The sequence below is a fragment of the Peromyscus eremicus genome, chromosome 10 (genome assembly GCF_949786415.1).
Source record: "Peromyscus eremicus chromosome 10, PerEre_H2_v1, whole genome shotgun sequence".
NCBI lineage: Eukaryota > Metazoa > Chordata > Mammalia > Rodentia > Cricetidae > Peromyscus > Peromyscus eremicus.
The window spans coordinates 95,890,053-95,909,664 of record NC_081426.1 but is presented as its reverse complement, the minus strand read 5'-3'; the positions used below and the strand labels follow the sequence as shown (position 1 = coordinate 95,909,664).

The 19,612-nt window shown below is 40.9% G+C and overlaps 1 protein-coding gene across 2 annotated transcripts in view; it reads left to right on the top strand.

Moving 5' to 3' along the window:
• Positions 1-14,998, top strand: part of Evi5 (ecotropic viral integration site 5) — a 159,572-nt gene extending 144,574 nt beyond the window's left edge. For both annotated transcript variants that reach the window (XM_059274926.1, XM_059274925.1), the window contains one exon: positions 12,099-14,998. In XM_059274926.1, the coding sequence (XP_059130909.1) occupies positions 12,099-12,410 (312 nt within the window). In that variant the 3' untranslated portion in view covers positions 12,411-14,998. The remainder of the gene's footprint in view (positions 1-12,098) is intronic.
• The last annotated feature ends 4,614 nt before the right edge of the window (positions 14,999-19,612 follow it).

The following is a 19,612-nucleotide window of genomic DNA, read 5'->3' as shown; positions in this document are numbered from 1 at the left end:
AAGCAGGATTGCCAAAAGTACCAGGCCAGCGTGGGCTACAGAGTGAAACCTGTTTAAAAAAATAAAAAAGAATGGCAGTCAGTATTTTTTTGTAAGAAAACATAGTCATCTTTCCAGCCCTCACTTTGTTTTTAAATGGAACTGACAAGAGCTCTCATAGAGAGTAATTGAGTAAAGGCAGACATCTTGCTTTCATCCCCCACACCTGAGCTGGAGCTGGCACCCAGGGCCTTGTGTGTTCTGGGCCCTACCTACCCCTGAGCTACATCCTCAGCCCAAGCAAAGCTCCGTAAGCAAGAGGAGATCCACAGAGGCAGCCTACTTCCTGGGTTACACTCTGAGAGGATTTTGAGTTCCATTCCTTTTGAGATCTTGGTCCATAGAGTGAGTTACAGAGTCTCAGAGCCAGTTTGAATCTTTTAAATTTAATTGCGATGTTGTTACCATTATCCACTAAACCACCTAATACTTGACACTTAAAGTTTTTTTTTCAGTGTTTGTTTATTTTTATCTTATGTGCATTGGTATTTTGCCTGCATATATTTCTGTGTGTTAGATCCCCTGGAACTGGAGTTACGGTTGTGAGCTGTCATGTGGGTTCTGGGGATTGAACCTGGGACCTCTGGAAGAGCAGCCAGTGCAATCAACTGCTGAGCCATCTCTCCAGCCCCCATCCTAATTTTTTCAATGTTTATATATTTTTATTTTGACACTTGTTTTTCATGCTGCGTGTTCTTAGATTAAGAGGCTGGTTTCTTGAATTTCAATTTTGGAATATGATTAGTCATTTTTAAAATTTTGTTTTCTTTAGATCTTGAATTTATGGAGATCTGCCTGCCTTTGCCCCTCTAGTACTGGTATTAAAGGCATGCAGCTCCACGCCCAACAAGTAACTTAATTTTTATGTTACTTTTAAAAAATAAATTACATAGTGCTAGCTTTTTTCTTTCTTTCTTTTTTTTTCAAATTAAGAACATTTACTAGGGGCTGGGGAACAGTTACTAAGTATCAGTTAAAGGAGCTTTGGTAAAAGCTGAACTGCTGGCTCTCAGATTTACTAAAACACAAAGTTTTCAACTGTGGCTAAGGCTTTTAAAACAGTAAATCATGTGCTTTTCATGAACAGTATCTCACAGATGCAGTTGGACGTGAGATAATCAGATTTTCTCTCCCCACAAACAGAACAGCTGGAAATGTCTACCAATATACATATCACAGACTTTATGCTGCTCTGCTGCCTGTCTGATTTAAGTTGTGGTCAGTGTGAGGAACCTGTGATGTGATAAGATAGCATTCATGAGGTCATGTGGTTTGCGAGTACCCAATCTTCACTGAGCGGCCTGCAAGCCTCAGGATGAAGAGGAGTCGGATGCTGACCCAGCTGAAGGAGGAGGTTTTGGGCTCCCTGGCAGGGGGAGGGGTGGATGTGTCTTACATGTTTGAAAATTACATGATCAGGAGTTATAGCTCCAGAAGGAACGAGCACTACAAGCCATTCATGAGCCCTTCTTTATACTTAATACCTCAGCCTAAAACATTATGCTTTTATTGCAGCATTTCCTTTCTATTTAAGACGAAGTTGAAGGAGATAGCCATTGTTTAATTTTTATTGAGAGAACTATATATAGAAGGTTTACATTGTTGATGATTTTTCTTTTATCAGTTAGAAATTACTTTCCAAGTAGACTTACTTATTTTCAACCTGTCAGTATCTGTGTTTGAATCACACAGACAAAATGACTACCTGGTTTTAATCAAATAAATAAATAAATCATTTTATCAAGAGTGGTGTGTGCTCAAGTTTACCCATGTAAGGGTTATAGTTCCGTGGACTTCCAGTGTATTCACAGAGTAGTGCAGCGGTCATCACAGTCAGTTCTAGAACTCTTCCAGCACCCTGTAATCATTAGCACTCACTCTTCATTACCTCCAAAACTCTTTCCCTACCCTTAGACAGCCACTGTCCCCTTTATGTCTCTGGAGAGGTTCCTTGATACTGGACCTGTAATGTAAATGAAACGTAATATTTTGGTCTTATGTAACTGGCTTCTACTTAGCATAATATTTTCAAGAGTTATCCATATCATACTAAATGTCTTTATTTCATTCTTTTATATTCCCTAATATTCAAAAGTATGAATATACCACATTTTATCTATTGACTAGTTGATAAACATTGGCTGACTTCTCTTTTGACTTTCATGAATAATGTACTGTAAATATTCACATACAAACTTCTGTATGAATCTTTACATTTGAATATATACTTAATAGTAGATTTGTTGGGTTATAAGTCAACTCCACAGCTGGGCGGTGGTGGTGTACGCCTTTAATCCCAGCACTCCGGAGGCAGAGGCAAGTGGATCTCTGTGAGTTCGAGGCCAGCCTGGTCTACAGAGCGAGATCTAGGACAGGCTCCAAAGCTACACAGAGAAACCCTGTCTCGAAAAACAAAAAACAAACAAAAAAGTCAACTCCATGTTCACCAGCTGAAGCAATGCCATATTGTTTTCCAAAACTACTGTAACAGCTCCTGTCCTGCCAGGTGTCTGTGAGGTTTCTGATCTCTTGCTAACCCTAATCCGTGTTTGTGGTGAGGCCATCTTGCTAACTATGAAGACTACAGGCTCATGTGTAGCCCAGATTGGCCTCTAACTCACAATTCTCCCTTGGTCTCTCAGGTGATGAGATTTACGGTGGTTCTTATGGGCATTCCTCACATGGCCTAAAGAAGTGGAACATCTTTGAAAAGCCCAGTTGGCCATTTATATCTTTCGGAAAATTTCTGTTTGGGTTCTTTTCCCATTCTGGACCCTGTTTTTGGTTTTGTTTTTTGTTTGTTTGGCTTTTGGATGTTTTGGTTTGGTTTGGGTTTTTTTTGGGGGGGGGGGTTTCAAAATTGAATTTTCAGAGTTTTTTGTATTTTAAGTATACTACTATTGTCAGATATATGATTGCTGGTTTTTCGAGACAGGGTTTCTCTGTGTAGCTTTGTGCCTTTCCTGGAACTCGCTTTGGAGACCAGGCTGGCCTCGAACTCACAGAGATTCGCTTGCCTCTGCCTCTGGAGTGCTGGGATTAAAGGCGTGTGCCACCACCACCCAGATTGCTGGTTTTTAAATGTATTTTTAAGCATATTTGTTAAAGTTGAGCAACTTTATCTCTAGAATAGTTTTCAGGCTGTCTTCTATAGAATATGTCCAGTACCTGCTTTTCTAGATTGAAGCATGATTTTCAACAGGAAAAGAAAATGGAACTTACTTTAAAGCTTAGTCTCAGATGTGACACATAAGCAAGGTGATAAAGAATAGGTAAGCTATTAACTTTGACCTGTGACCTTAACATGCACATGCTTGTGCACACCTGTGTACACCTCACACACTTAGATGGATGAATGGGTGGATGGATGGATGGATGGATGGATGGATATGTAAACATTTGTCTGAAAAATATACAAAAAGTTTTCAGTTTCAATATAAAAAGATTAATACCTCACTAAGCAAGTAAAGAATCTCAGACCATTTTTTAAAATATCTACAAATGGCTAGTAACCACAAGAAAAATATATTCAGCATTGTTAACCATCAAGGAAATGCAAATCAAAACAGTACATTTCCACTTCCTACTAACCAGGAACAGATAAGCAGATAATAAACATTGACAAGGATATGGATAAATCTGAACTCGGTACACAGCAGGTAGGAAAAGAAAATGGTACATACACTTCAGAAGATAGTGTTTTATTTTCTCAAAAGGCTGAACATATTTACCCTCTGCCTACCAGTTCCACTTCTGTCTTTATACCCAAGAAAAATGAAATGTCCACACTGAAACATTCATATGATGTATGCTGTAACAGACAACAAAGAGAAAAAGTCAGCCAGAAAAAGCCACAAATTCAATGTCACAACTTACCTAAGTAGCACAGGAGAGGAAAATCTGTAGAGACAGCCATAGATCAATGGGTTGTTGAGAAGGGGGAAGGAGGACAAGGGCATGACAGTTGAGAGGGTGTGGTGGGGGTGTGTGTGTGTGTTTGTGTAATGAAAATACCCTAAGGTCGGGTGTGGTGATGGGTCCACAGCTCTATGGGTATAGTAAAACCCATCCAAATAGGTGGGCTGTGCTCTGGGTTGCAGGAGACCTGTCCACTTTTTTCTTCATTTTGAGACAAAGTCTCACTGTGTAACCAAGGCTGGCCTCTAACTCACAAGCCTCCTTCCCAAGTTCTTGGATTACAGTGTGTGTGCTACACATACATGACTGACTCAGTAGCCATATTTGAAAAATGATGTTATTTGTCTTTTGGAAATTCCCTGAGGACCACGAATTACAGCGTTTAAAGATGTTTTGTGCATAGAGATATGTACATCTTTTGAGAATGGATTCATAAGTGTACCATGTATCTTGACTGTAATTGACCTACTAGAGGAGACCATGGCATTGAGCGATTGAAATATGTCATCCTCAGACTTGGGTCTTGATTTTCTGTTAACTTTGTTTACCATCCCATATCCCGTTTTATTTGTAGCTATTCAGGCTGTTTGTGCCTGTCTGAATAGACAGTGTGTTTGTGCCTGCCTAATAGAGAGCATGGGACCTGCAGCAGAGCCAGGGGTGTGGTTGACACCTAACTGTGTCAGTGTGGGCAAATCTTTTTGTCCCTCATTATTACTTCGTAGGAATTAGTGGTGGAATTAAATTCATACCAGAAATGTACTGCAAACAATTCCAAGTACACTGTGAAGGCCAATAGGTTCTTATCAAGCCAGTAGACCACAAAGAAGTATACATTATATTGTCACGAGCAGTGTTACAGATGATTATGTAGACATAATGACATGACTCCCCACCTTCCATGGCTCCTCAGAGCTTTCATCAAGTCATTCTTCAGCATAAACTGAGATTCTTCCTAGTTAGTCCCTGCTTCTCTTGTTTACTCTCTCAAGACCTAGATCCAGCCCCACCAAACCCCTTGTAGTTTCTCAACACATAATACATTCTCAGGCCTCCCGGTCTTTCACTGTGCCACCTATACCTGGATTTCCCCGTTAATGCCTGCTTATCCTTGAAAACCCAGCTAAGGCACCATCATCTTGCTTCCTCCTTCAGCTTCTCCCTTTGGGGCAGTGCATGGCTTCTCCTGTGGGTTTGTTGTACACCAGTGTGACACCCTGATATCGGATGTGCAGGCTCTTCCTCCAGACACAAGGTCACTGACTACAGGAGCCGTGTTTGCACTGTTTTTAAGCATCTAGTGTACTGTTTGTCAGAGTATATTATCTTGATTTGATAGACTGAGAAAAACCCATCATAAAGCTTTAGCAATTTCTGTTAGCATAATTCAGTCCAAATAGAAAAGAAAAACTTCATGAGGGCATCTTGCTAACAGTTTGAGTGTTCTTTAATGCTTCAGCTAAAGGTTAAATCAAATGAAATGTTCGTGGTACTTTGATCTAGCCTTAAAAGTTCAGAGTGAAACAAGTGTGAAGTGATTTATTTCCTGTGATTGGTCATAATTTACATAGAACCTCATATATTCCTAGCCTCATTGCCACTGGCATTAGGCTGCTGCTTAAATGTTGCTAATAGTTTCAATTTTGTCAAGATCCATCAGCTGCCAGGAAGAAGATGCTCAGCAAGTCTCACTTGGCTTGCCCACAGGACTACATACAGCTTCCTCTGTGTGACAGTCAGAGTCTCTGTGGATGACTCCCCTCCCTCCTGCTCTAGAAACACGTGGGCAGGATCAGTTTCTCCAGCTCCAAACTTCCTGCTTTTTCCACATGCTGGTGCACAGCTCTTCACTGCTTCTGAGTGCGAATAAATCATTTCATTTATGAAATGTTGAGTGTTTTTTAATGACTGACTTAGTGCTAATTCTTTTTCAAGCTTTAAGTTACTTAGTGTTTCAGTGAAATGTCTTAGTGTTTTAACTTAGACTACTTACGTACTGCATGTTAGTATTTTGGCTTACAATGATTAAGAAGTCATGACCTCCAGATGATCACTTTTATTGGTTTCCTGTTTGAGTTCTCTGGAAATCTTTTGGTTTGGGTGCTTGTTGCTAGTTTTAATCTTTGTCATGTTTATAATACAGCTTTTTTTTTTTTTTTTTTTTGAGAAAGGGTTTTTCTGTGTAACCCTGGCTGTCCTAGAACTCACTTTGTAGACAAGGCTGGCCTCAGACTCACAGAGATCCACCTGCCTCTGCCTCCTGAGTGCTGAGATTAAAAGTGTGCATCACCAATCCCAGCTGTAATACAGCTTTTTAAAGAAACTGATAGAAAAATTTAGAGCCTGGTGGTACATACACTTGTAATTCTTGTGCTTGGAGGATAGATGTGGGAAGATTAGAAGTTAGGGTCATCCTCAGCTTGACAATGCTGAAGAAAAAAGAAAGAGAAAATGTAGCATGTCATTTCCCATTTTCATTTGTTTTAAATTCTAAAATCTGGAAAAACTATTGAAAATATTCTATAAAGAATTCAGAGTCAGGCGGTGGCGGCACACGCCTTTAACCCCAGCAAGTTCCAGAACAGGCTCCAAAGCTACACAAAGAAAGAAAGAAAAAAGAATTTGGGCCAGGTGGTGGTGGCACAGGCCTTTAATCCTAGCACTCAGGAGGCAGAGGCAGGCCAGTTTTTGAGTTTGAGGCCAACCTGATCTCCAGAGCAGTTCAAGACAGCCAGAGCTGTTACACAGAGAAATTCAGTCTCCAAAAACAAAACAAAAAACAAGGAATCAAACAAAATTATTGACCAAACTTTTAGGGGGAGGGAGTAAAATGTTTATAACCTAGCAATCTGTGACTGTCGGGCTTCACCCCGCCTTCCTATGTGAAGCATAATGTATAGCTAATTCTTGGTGTTGTCAGTCACCTACAGAAATGTTATTCAGCTTAAAAAGATCGGTGCTTTGCAGACACTGATGTACAAACACAAATGTGCAGATGGAGCTTTGCAATCTGATGTGACTCAGTCTTGGAAACTTACTGCAACTGTTTTGCAGTTCTCTCACTATCACATGACTCACTTCAATAGTTCAGACCTTGTCTAGTAGTGATCAAAGTTCATTTGGTTAGGGGTTTTTTTTGGTGTGTGGATGGCTTTTTCCACTTTGTTGTGGATTGATTTTCTTTCAAAATACCCAATGCTCTTTCCTCTTTTTTGAATCTCAGAACGTGGTACTTGTCTGCACCATGCAATCTCTGTTCACACATAGGAGAAAAGATATTTTAACTTGAAGTAATCTGCATCATTATCTATAACGTGCCATGTAAATATATTTTTATTAATATCTTCCTAATTGTATGAACTCCTTTGTTCAGATGTCAAAATTAGAAAATCACTTGTGTCTCTTTAAAATCAAGTGTAAAAATGAACTTAACCTTTGACAAGCTAATGATATCCTATAATGTGCCTAGATGAAAGCAAACACATAGAGAACATGTTATCTCCTTTGACCCTGTGGGCACTTGCCCAGGTGATCAAATTTTCTCAGCACGGATTTTTCTGATATTTAGTTATGGTCTATATTTAGAAGCTTCAAGACTCTGAAATTAGGACACTTATTTGTTTCACAAAAGAAATTTATCTTAACATGTAGTGCTCTAGTTTCTAGAGTAAACTAATGTTGAGTTTCAGCATACTTACACACTCAATGACTATAGAGTCCTGTGGAGCTTTAGCATGTCCGTCTCAGAAGCCCTTCCTGCTCCGAAATCTTAGTGGTGACTTTAATGTGAAATGGTTATAGTGATTGCAGTAGCTTTTGTGTTTGAATTTTTACTGTCATGCAGTTAGAAACTCGCTGTTTCCTGTCACAGCCTGCATTCATCAAACTACGAACATAACAGTTTCCTGTTTCCTTATTAACTATAAGCATTTTGAGCCATAGTCTTTGCTGGTTATATATCTTACCACTTTCCTTTGCCAATTGCCAAATGGTTGGAGTTTCCATGCTTACAGAGAAATTCTGAATTCTGATTTCTTTATTGCTAATTCAAGGCTAAAGTTTTTCTAATTTTTGAAGTGGTAAGTATATTCAGTGTCATAAGTGCGATTTACATACATTCTACATGGTCTTACTTTCCTTTACTCTGTTTCTTAATGCATAACGTGGTGAAGGCGTCCACATCAGGTAAGAACCAGTGCCCACGGTCCCCTGTCAGTGCTCACCTGACTACTGACTGATATTTGCATCAGTAAATAAAAAGTGTAAAAGTGAGTGCGTGGATGTGGTCAGGGCCATTTCAGAGTCCTACCAGCTTTTTAGTGTAGCTCCTGAACATTGTGTCTGTCTTTATTGAATCAGAATGCTGAATTACTCAAAGCTGATTTTAAAATCATCTCTGCAGTCTAAGGAATAAAGATAGAGATAGAAATATATGTTCAACAACCATTACTCCATTTTTCTGGAGTTGTTCCACCCTCAGACCTATCTATAAATATGTTCTCAATCATGCACAAAGCCCTAGGTTCAATCACCAGGAGCTAAATGAGTAAATGTAGCTTTTTATTTTTTGTTTGAGGTAGGGTCTCACTCTATTGCTCAGGCTGGGATTACAGGCCTACGCCATTGCCCTTGGCTAATAAGTGGGTTTTATTTGTTATTTTGTTAGTTGGGTTGCATGTGAGCAGTAGCTTTCCTGGTTAGTCTTATTTAGCACTGTCAAAGATCAAATTACAAGTCAGTTTTGAAGCATATTTGAATATTTAGGGCTTAATTTCACTTAGGAATTTCACTATTAAGGAATTTTTGTTTCTTGGTGTCATAAGGATATTTGTGTTATATTTATCCAAGAATTAATAAGGACAGCGAGCCTCCAAGTAGTTTGCTTAAACTATGTGTACTTTTCAAGACACATAGTGCCAGATGTCGTGATCCAGCCTGTGAATCTCAGCACTTGGTTGGCAAAGGCAGGAAGGTCATGAGTTCAAGACCACCTGAGAAACACAGTAGTGTTTATCAATTGTTTTTATTCTCTGATTGGCCCAAAAGACTATCTAGTAAGACCAGAAACACAAAGGGAACACATTGCCCGGAGCAGCAGTGTGTCACTTGGACATTCGTTCCCAAGCCCTGCCTGAGTCTGGAGACAACTGAAGGAAACAGCTCATTTAAGTAAAATGCCCCTGGGGCCCACCTCCAGGGGGTGGGAAGCTCACAACAACCTGCCTGGGCAGTGCAAGATGGCGCCTACTGAGGTGTCAGCCATGACAAGGCAGGCTGTCATTGTTTGGAAGCATGAAAATCCTGACATTGAGTTTCTTCTCAGCCAGATCAGCTTCTCGTTGGCTCAGCCCCATTGGGTGTGAGCTGAAGGTCTGCCACAGTGGCATGCATTTTCATTCATTCTCCTGTCACTCAGGATGGAACCCAAGGCTTCCTGTACAGTAGACAAGCATCCTACCTCTGAACTACACCGCCAGAACTCAGCAGCCATTCCCACACTTTGAACATATCAGGCTCTCCTGAGCCATTTACAAGGAAAATACAGACCTCAGTTCCTTAGATGGGAGGGGTCTCTGTTTCTAACAAACACTAAAGATCATTTTCTTGGGAAGAGTGATGTGCTGTTAAGTATAGTTAACTTCTGAGAATCTGATAAAGAGGGTCACAAATACTGTGTTTACAGCAGAAGACCAGGGCCTCTGTGCTGCAGGAGGCCTGGTGTTGGCCTTCTACCCAAGCCCCTGGACATGATGAAGCCTTCCAGTGGATTTGTGTATACTCAGCCCTTTCAAAATCATACTCAGTACCCCGAAATTTCCTGCCCAGGTGCTCACTTACAGTCCCCACCTAGCCCTTCCTCATAACCCAGTGTGCCCGTTTCTTAGTCCAAGAGAGAGGTAAGGAGTAGCTTCAGTCTCATAATGTCATCCTGTACCTTTCTTTGTTTCTTTACGCAAACAAAAAATTCCTTTGCTTCATTATGTCAGCAGTTCTCAAGAGGCATTAGGCATCACCTTTGATTAATTTTCTGTAGTTACATCATCTAATAAAGGGCTACAACATGTTAATTATAATACATTTTGTTAGAGCAAAGGAAAACCACAGCTTTCCAAACAATTGAGAAGTTGTGGTTCTCCCGTGCCCTACCTCTGTAACAGCCGGGAAGAAGGAAGCCATGTGCTCCATAGTATTTCCTCAGAAGGATCTGGGGAAGAAAAGAGAAAGGAAGAGATTAACTGAACTGAACTCAACACTCAGAGCTATAAATCATGTGTTGCAATATGACGATGGGATGTTGCATCAGAGCGTGGCGGTTGTCCTAAAGCTCTGGGCTGCACACTCGAGAAGTAGCTGTGGTGGTCTGCACCTTTTTGCTGAAGATTAGGTGCTGAGTTTAAATTCCCTCTGTTATGCCAAGGGGCAACAGGTTACTTTAGTTTCCTTGTCCCCTGTGTGATTTTCTTCTCTCGCTGTAGGGCAGGGACAGTTCTTTATAGCTGAAAGAATGCCTGGGCCAGGCAGTCGCGGCACTGAACCCAGCCTCCCTCGTTCCTGTTGTTACATGCAAGCAGGGGATTGCTAACGTGTCTTCACTTCTTGGAAGTCTTGTCAGGAAAGCTGGGAGGCAGCATGGCAAGGCTGTAATGGCTTTCCTCTCAGAACCGTTAGTTTTGAAAGTGTTTGTAACATTTCCTGCCTATTTCGCATTGCCTTTATCTCAAGATTTGAAAGATAGTGACTAGGAGTTTGTCACGGAGAAGAAGGATAAAGGTTGGTAGGAGAGATGAGGGTAGGGGCGTGAAGTGTGTGTTAGCATGCCCTTTAATCCTCAAGATATTTGGTGGCTAATTAGTTGTTTTTTTTCTGTTCTTAATTCTGCTTTTTTATAGGGAAAAAATGACAGAAAGTACAGGACAAAAGTCAAAATTAACTTTATATTTGCAGCATAAATTCTCAAGGGCAGGACTGGTGTCTAATTATATAGTAAGGATATTCGTGCTCAGGGTGGTGCTGAGTGTGGGGCTTTGATGGAATTTAAGCAAAGCAGCAGACCTCTGAGAAAGACGCTTTGGAGAATGTAGTTTAGGGCTAGCAGAGTTAACAGTTTCCCAACACTGAACTCAAGACTTAGACTTGATGACTTTTTACTTTCTTAGCCTCCATATATGAGACTGACCCTGAAAATCTCTAGGGAGAGAACAGAGGTCTGGTTGCCAAAGAAGAAAGAAAGGGGAAAGAACTAACCCCCTTGAGAAGCCAGTCATCCTTTCCTAAGGAGAAGCAGAGAGAGATGATACATAAGGTGGGCATTTGTGCCCTAAATTTGATTTGAATGTTAGTGTGTGGTGGCCTTTGGAATTGGAGACAGTCTCATATGTTCCAGGCTGACCTCAAATTTGTTATGTAGTTGAGAGTTAACATTAAACTCCTGATCCTCCTGCCTCTACCTTCCAGTGCTGCAGTTATGAGATGCACCACCAAGCCTGGTTTATGCGGTGTGGGGGTAGAACACATAGCTTTGTGTGTGCTAGGGAAGCACTCAGCCAACTGAGCTACATCGCCAGCTCCAAGACTCAAAAAATTTAATGATTTCTGAATCATTTTTATCATTTACAGAATTATGGTAACATGTTTTCAAGATGGTGTGTGTAATAGTGAAGAGTATGGTCTTTAAGTTCATACCTCCTAGAAATACAGCTGGTTATGCGGGTGAACTGACAGGGCATCTGTGATTTACCTCAGAATAAACCAGGGACAGAATGGTGTAATTTATAATGCAGCCAGACTGTCTATGTGTGTGAGGAAATCAGGTGATGTACACAGAGTTCATATTATCTTTAGTATAGTAAAGTTGTAGTCGAAATTGAAACTCTGCTATTAGCTGTGAAACCTCAGCAGGTTCCTCTCAGGTTTCTATTTCCTAATCTGTAGAATGAAAATAATAAAATCTAGTACATAGGACTGTCAAAGTCAGTTAGAATGAGTTATGTCCCATTAGAAAGCATTCAAAATCATTATGTCTTTAGGTTAAAAGATCACGGCATTGTCTTCCTTGAATACAAATTATATGCTTTTTTTTGGGACAGTTGTGTTTGCCTCTGTTTGAGTATGTCTAACAATCTGGATTTTGTTTTCAACAGCTCAGGTGCCTAAAAGGCCAGAGGAACTTCTCCAGCCCACCACCTTTTGATGGTATCCACATTGTCAGCCATTTGATAGGAGATGAGGAATCGCTGCACTCGTCGGATGAAGACTTTATAGACAGTTCCTTACAGGAAAGGGGCATTGCTTTTCCTTCGCGCAGAAAACCGGGCTCGACGTCTCTGGATCCCACTTTGGCAGATGGCAGTGAGAGCGAAACAGAAGACAGTGTCCTGCGAACTCAACGGGGTGACCGCGAGCTCCCGAAGGGACAGCCCCCACAAAGGGAGTCCTACTCAACTACTGTCTGACCATCACTGTGACAGCTGGAGGTCGTAGGGCAGCGGTGTCCCATGAGGAGAGTTTGGGGACCACCCTGTGTCCTGTGTACATTTATGTCTGTTTTCACAGCCTCATATGACTGTCTTTGCCAAATGTTCGCTGAGTTTCCGTTACCACAGTAGACTGGAGTATGCTAGTTGTTGGCAAATGGGTTGTAACAGTATTACAGAATATTAATTTTTCTCATTTAGAAAATACTGCTAGGTTTAATTGTAAGAACCATTTTAAAATTCAGGACTGTGGGAAATTGGATTTTCTTTAAACAACTACTCTTGTGCAATATTTTATCCTCACTGAACAAACTACATTTGTGTTTATCAATTTGTTTCCAAGGTGGCTGTCTCTAGACATCTGACCAAAACATACAGGTGATTGAACTTGTATTTTGAGGTTTTTTTTTTTTTTTCACTAAAATTGCAGCTCTGTTAGTAGGTCATTGAATATTGTCAAACACAAACAATTTTTTTCTGTATAATTTCTAAACACAAAGTAATTATTGTCTATTCTGAAAGTTTTTGTTTCAGTTTCTAAGTTTTATGTGTATCATACTTCTGTGTGTTAGTCAGAATAGTAGCAGGTTAACTACAGATATATTATTTGTACATATTTATAAATCTGTGTCACCCAGCATTGGACATCCTCTACATGAGGAGCAAATGTTGACAATGACTGCTTTCAGCATTCTAACAGGACTTCTGTAAATAGTAGGTTAAAAGAAAACTAAGTACGGACCGGACACTACTGTTCTAGCAGCTGTAGTAACCTTTACTCGGCATTCCACACTAGCGGACTCCTAACTGATTGCTGTTCAAACACTACTGGTGAAGTCCTTTACTCCATCTGTAACTAATAAACTTCGAGATTAAAGAGGTTCTACCACGTGCTATGTCACGGTAATCTATTTAATATAATTTAGCTCTAGGATAAGTTCCAAGATTGGAAAAATATCTATGAGTATTGTATTTAAATTCTCTAGTTTCTAATTGACAGGTAAAGCCATAAGAACTCTTCTTAGTCCTTTCTTTGTATTATTTAGACTTTTTCTCTAGAAAACTGAATGCTTGTTATTTGTAAACTGAGAAACAGCACTCACCTGTGGAAAGGCTGCCAACGTGCGTTGACTGGGTGTTTTCCACCCACATTTTTTGTTAGTAGCCTGAGCCATGGAGGAAAAAAGAATTTAGTATGTACGGAAGTACATTTTTGCACAGAATGTTGCATACATAGAGAAAAATATTTTATGAAATGGAGAAGAAGAAATAGAAGTAGTTTTCTTTCTAAAACTGTGTAACGCCTTATGCTGCATTGTGGGCCAGGCTTTCCCAGCAAGGGTCCTAACTGCTCTCTTGCCTGACAGACAGGATTGGAAACATGCCTTCTGTGTCCAGAGCACCCAATTTACCTGTAATTACAAGCTAGTTAATTAAGATATTAATTCAGATCTCTTTCTAGACTTCTAAAGATCTAGCGAATGAGTTTTTCAGTCCCCTGCTTCCTGGCAGTGTTACTTAAATAATTTGCATTTAAATCTGTTTCCTGAGTGTCTCCTATAGAGATGGGTGCTCATTAGCAGTCAAGTTTCTCAGTCAGTGAGAGAGGACACAGCACTACCAGAGGCTGGTCCTTTAGGGTTCGCTCTTGTGGTCCAGTACTGTGATTCCAAGAGACTGTCAATAGCCCAGTGAAGTAAGAGGACTTGTGGCCCTGTGCTTTTTTGTTTTTATCTAGACCCTCTCCCTCATCAAGAAACCTCAGTGGGCTAGCAGTATAGCTTGGAAGTTAGAATGCTTACCTAAAATGCCTAAGACCCTGTGTTCAATCCCAAGCACCACCAAAAGACAGACAAGCTCAGAGAATTTTCTAGTATTCTTTCTGGTTTGGAACTAGGTGTAAAAGAACCCTGGTCATTAAACCTTAATTCATTGATGCTCTTGTGATTTGTGCAGTGGAAAATTAGAAGCAACATCCAGTCAAGCCAGGTGCAGTGGTGCAGACCTACAGTCCCAGCTACTCAGGATGTTTGAGTACAGGACCAGCCTGGGTAACATAGTAAGATTCTGTCTCAAAAACTTTTTTAATTCACATACACCTTAGACATAAATCTTTCTGTGTTCTGTAGGATGCTGTGCCTCGATCTGACTCCATTTCATTCAAATTAATATAAGTATATTGTTTAAGACTTTGAAGCATTGCACTGTGTCCTACTGATGAATTTATTTCATTGAAGGATGTTTTGTGGGAGTAAATGGGATGACAGATGATGGAAAACCTTGCTTTCTTGGGATAGTGACCTTCCTGGTACCCTTACCACTCCAGGTGACACTAAAAGACAAGACTGTAAGCCCAGATATGAGGATCAAGAAAGCACTTCAGCAGACTTTTATTTTCCTAGTACTGGGGATGGAGCCCAGGGCCTTACACAGGGTGGGCAAGCTCTCTGTCACTGAGCCACACCCAAGTCTGACTTCTTCAAAATCAATGTATACATTTTCTTTATGGAAAATGAGGCCAAAGAGATTGTTTTATACAACTTCTACTCTGGTTTTTGTTTGGATTTTTTTTTTTTTTTTTTTTTTTTTTTGGCCCATTGGCAACCCCTCGGCATTCGCTGATTGATTGAAACATCATATTCCAGCTAACTGGCCATTTATGTTTTAAAAAAAAAACAAAAAAAAACCCAAACAAACAAAAAAAAAAAACCTTTCCCAGCCCTGAACACAATGCAGCTTGTTGATTTCCAGGCAGTGCCTTTGATTGAAAATAACGTCTGCTTTTGAAGTATGTTATTCCTGGCATCACAAAAAGTCATCTGGTTCCTCATTCACCATTTGCATAATACACTATAATATTCAAATTTTTAAAAATTAAGGATATCAATTATGTTTTGTTAAGCTTTTCATGGCGAGCGTGGTTATCACATAGTACCAAGTCATTGATGGCCAACGTTTGTAGAATCAGTAGTTTCCTTTCTAAAGCAGTGAGTTTTAGCCTGAAGGTTTTTGCTGCTCTAGATTAGCAAGCAATTAAAATTTAAAATTAATTTCTTTTTAATTCTGAAATTAGTTAAAATTTCTGATTGAAAGTAGGGTAGATGCTATTTAAAATTCAAATTTTTACATTACATCCATAGATCTGCATACCTCTTCACTTCAGAGAAGAGATAACACAGTAATGCAGTGGATATGCAAAGTTATAAGTGTGTTTCATTGAACTGTTGGATTTTTTATTGTAACACTGTATGATAACCTAAAAATGTTTACTTGTGCCTTTGCTTTAAACAATTAAAGTTTCTCGTTTTACAAGACTTTATTTCCTTAAATTATTAACTTTAAGAGGGAAGGGGGGTCAGATGACTATTGAAGAACATTTGGCCACAGAGAAGATTAGCACTGCCGAGGTCTGTGCTCCCCAGTGAGGGTGTCGCATCCACCTGCTCCACACACAGAGTAACACGCAGTCTGGATGAGTCTGACATCCAGTAGATGTTTTCAGTTTCATAGACAGCCAGATGTCTAGACTTGTTTCCTTCCTGAACATGCTATTTGTTTTAATTATCAGTGGCAGTATTTTCATCACAAATGTAGTTCAGGTTATTGAAGGCATTACCAATGAGTTCAGTAATACATTCAAATATGTGTGTTTTAGATATCATGTCGAGGCTATTGCAGAATGAGCTTTGTGACTTCTGCAGTGTTACTGCTTGTTAGTTTCGTTAATTCAGAAGCAGCGATGCACTGTTCTGGCCCTTCATTACGATACATGAAGTTTACAAGAGCTGTAATCCAGGCTTCTCTACCTTGGAACTGTTAGCATTTGGATTCTGATCTTTGTTGCAGGACATCCTGCATACTGTAAGATGTTTGCAGGATCCGCAGCCTCTACCCACTACATGCCAGTAGCTCCCATGCCTTCAATTGAGGCAAAATATCTCCAGGTGTGGGGAGTAGAGAACGCCCTAAGTGAGTGAAGTACCGAGTGAATGTGTGCTGTTGACATGGGCACAACCTTGTTAAGGACCTTAAGGACCCCAAACCATCAGACCCATAAGAAAAAGGCAGAACTTCCTCTGTAGTGTGAGGCTCAGAGAAGTGGCAAAATCTTTCTTCGGCTCCAAGTGTGGATACTGACAGCGTATACAGAAAACATCCACCATAGCCTTCTCCCCCCAGTTGTTTACGGCCTCAGATGGCTTCCTTACAGAGACTGTCCCTAAACCTGTACTTTGATCTGTCTGTATGCCATAGACTATGCCGCCTTCATCTGTATGTAACAACCCCGCCCCTCTGTTCAACTGTGTATCATAAACATGCTGAGCTTCCAGGGTGCTGAGGTTTCTCCATCAGAGAGCTCACTCCACTTGGCCCAGCTTTTCTGTGTTTGTCTTTTTCTTCATTTTCTTACCACCCAGTCAGGTCTGTCCCTGGAACCAGATCAAGGATGTGGCTTCCAGACATTGTCACAAAGAAGACAGAGAATGAAGTCACTCTATGGTCGAGAAATGCTTAGAAATTTAGAATATGAAGAAAATCAGTGGACTCCAGTATAAGAACATAGGTACGCCTTGAAGACACAGGGAAAATTTGAATCTATTTTTAGTAGTCAGTGATAAGGAAAATGTGAACCACAATAGGTACAATTTCACATCTGTTAGGACGGCTATCCAAAAAGAAAAAGAGCTAGGCATGGAGGCATGTACCAGCCCCAGCTCTCAGGGTTCTGAGGCAGGAAGATTGTTCCAGCCCAGAAATTTGAGACAAACTGGGTAACTTAGACAAACCCCACTTTTGAAAAAAGAAAAAAAAAGAAAGGGAAAATAACTAAAAGGTTGGCAGTGGTGTAGAAAAATTGGAGCCTGTGAGTCATTACTGGAACAACTGTGGAGACCAGTTCGGTACTTTTGGAAAGAGTTCAACAGTGTTACTTTGCAACCCAACAATTCTAGACAAATACTTGGAGCAGGGACTCAGATACCTAAGTCCACAGCAGGAGCATTCACAGAGGCAAAACGGTGACAGCAACTGCTCTCAACAGCTGAATGAAGGTTGGGTGTGCACGATGTATGCCTACAAGGGAACTGTATCCATAAAAATGATACATATACAGTAAGAGATGGACCTTAAAAACATTGTAGTGAAGTAGCCAGTGACACCTAGTCCTTTTGGAGTAGACACTGTACTAGGTGATGGGATAGCCCAGGAGGTTATTATCTAGTGGCTGCTTAGCTGCTTTTTCTAATGACAAAACGTCCTGTAAGTGGGTAATGCCGATGCTTGTACAGGCTTGAATGTGCCTATTTGGGTTTGTATGTGAAATTCTCCCTCCCCAGGCTTGTGTGTTTGAACACTTGGTCCCTGGGTGATGGTACTGTCTTAGAAAATAGTATAACCTATATGTAGTGGGGCCTTACTTGAGGAAGCTGAGAGGTGGGACTTGAGGATTAGAGCTGGTGTCCTATCTAATCTTGATCCACCAAAATGTGAAGAAGTCACCAGCCACACTTCTACTGCCTCAATGGACTAATCTGCTCTCATTGTGAACCTAATACACACTACTTCCCTTGAGTTGCTTATTTAGGGGTATTTTGGTCACAACAATGTGTAAGAAATACAGAAATTTGGCACCAAGAAGTGAGGTCGTTGCTGAGATGAACATGATCATGTGACTTTTAGGCCTTTGGGACTTATTTACAGGAGGAACATAAGCAAGATTGGAGCTTCAGGGTAAAATACTGTAAGCAGAGCCTGATGGCCATGGTGGGAGCACTTAAGACCAGCATGCAAATTAAAACGTGAACAGGAATGATCCACCAGGCTTGAGGCTTCAGAGGGGAGCAAAGACTCTTAGCCAGGACTGAACTAGAGGCCATTCATGTGACAGGCTGGAGCAGAACAGGGTCACATGCCACCATGTTCTGAATGGGTGAGGCTGAACTGAACTTAATGGCTAAATTGTTGTCTGGGGAATCTCAAGGCAACATAGGGTTCAGGCTGTGGCGTGGTTTTTGCTCACTCCTTTTAGCCAGATTGACACGGGGAAAGAAGTATCACAATGTAGAAAATGGGCAGTTTTGTTCAAAAGGAGTGTGAACCCAATAGCAGACGAGGCAACTGTGGGCAAAGCTGTAAGTTCTAAAGAGACGTTGCAGGGACAATGGAAATGGTGTCTTGGGGACAAGACTTCACCAGTGGAAGGTATGAAGAGTACAATAGTATAAACCCATTTTTAAAATTTCTATTTAGAAAGAGTGCCTGAGAAGACAGCCTCCAAAATGCCCTGCCCCAGCATTGCCACCGAGAGAAATCTGTTACCTACTTCAGCTGCACAGGTTCTTAAAGGCCACTGCAACTATGGCCCAAGGAGGCCAGGCACCACCTCAGACTCTCAGGAGAGCTTGTTGTCATCCACACAGTGCTGGATTTGCAGGTTTGCAGATTGCAAGAGTGATGGGATAATGGAGATTGTGTCTTGGTTTCACAGAAGCAGCTGGGTGGTATGTAGTAGGGATGGCCTTACAGTGACAACTTATGAGGCTGTGCAGGGGAAGGGTAAGTTTCAGTGGCGATAACGTGACAGTGGAGATGTTGAGGGAAGCTACATGCACCAAATGGAGGTAGCTCAAGAGTTAGAGGCACCTGTATTTCAGGCTGTAGGACAGTGGGTTGAGGGCTCTCCCTAAGCTCTCAGAACCCATATGACGCCACCAAATCCAAGATACTAGACACAGAGTTTTGTTATTTGCCCTGCAAAGTCCTGGTGTTGCTTTGTCAAATCTTTCCTTGCTGTGTTTCCATCTCCCTATCTTGGAATGAGAATGTTACACCATGCCATTGTGTGTTGGAAGTATGCAATTTGTTCTAACAGTGGCTCAGAGCTAAGAAAAAGATTGTCTTAGGTCTCAGAACAGACTTTGGATTTTGAACAGTGTTGGAGTTAGTACTTCAGGGAATTTTACCAATGAGTAGTGGCACATCCCTGTAATTTCAGTAGAGGCAGGAGGACCACTGCAAGTTCAAGGCCAGCCTGGTTTATGTAGTAAGTCTCAGGTCAGCCAAGGCTATGTAGGGAAACCTTGTCTTGGGGTGGAGGTTGGTGGGGGGAGAATACTGCAGGGATCTTAAAAGTTGAGTTGAATGTACTTTTCTTTAAGAGATGACCATGAGCCTTTGGAGGA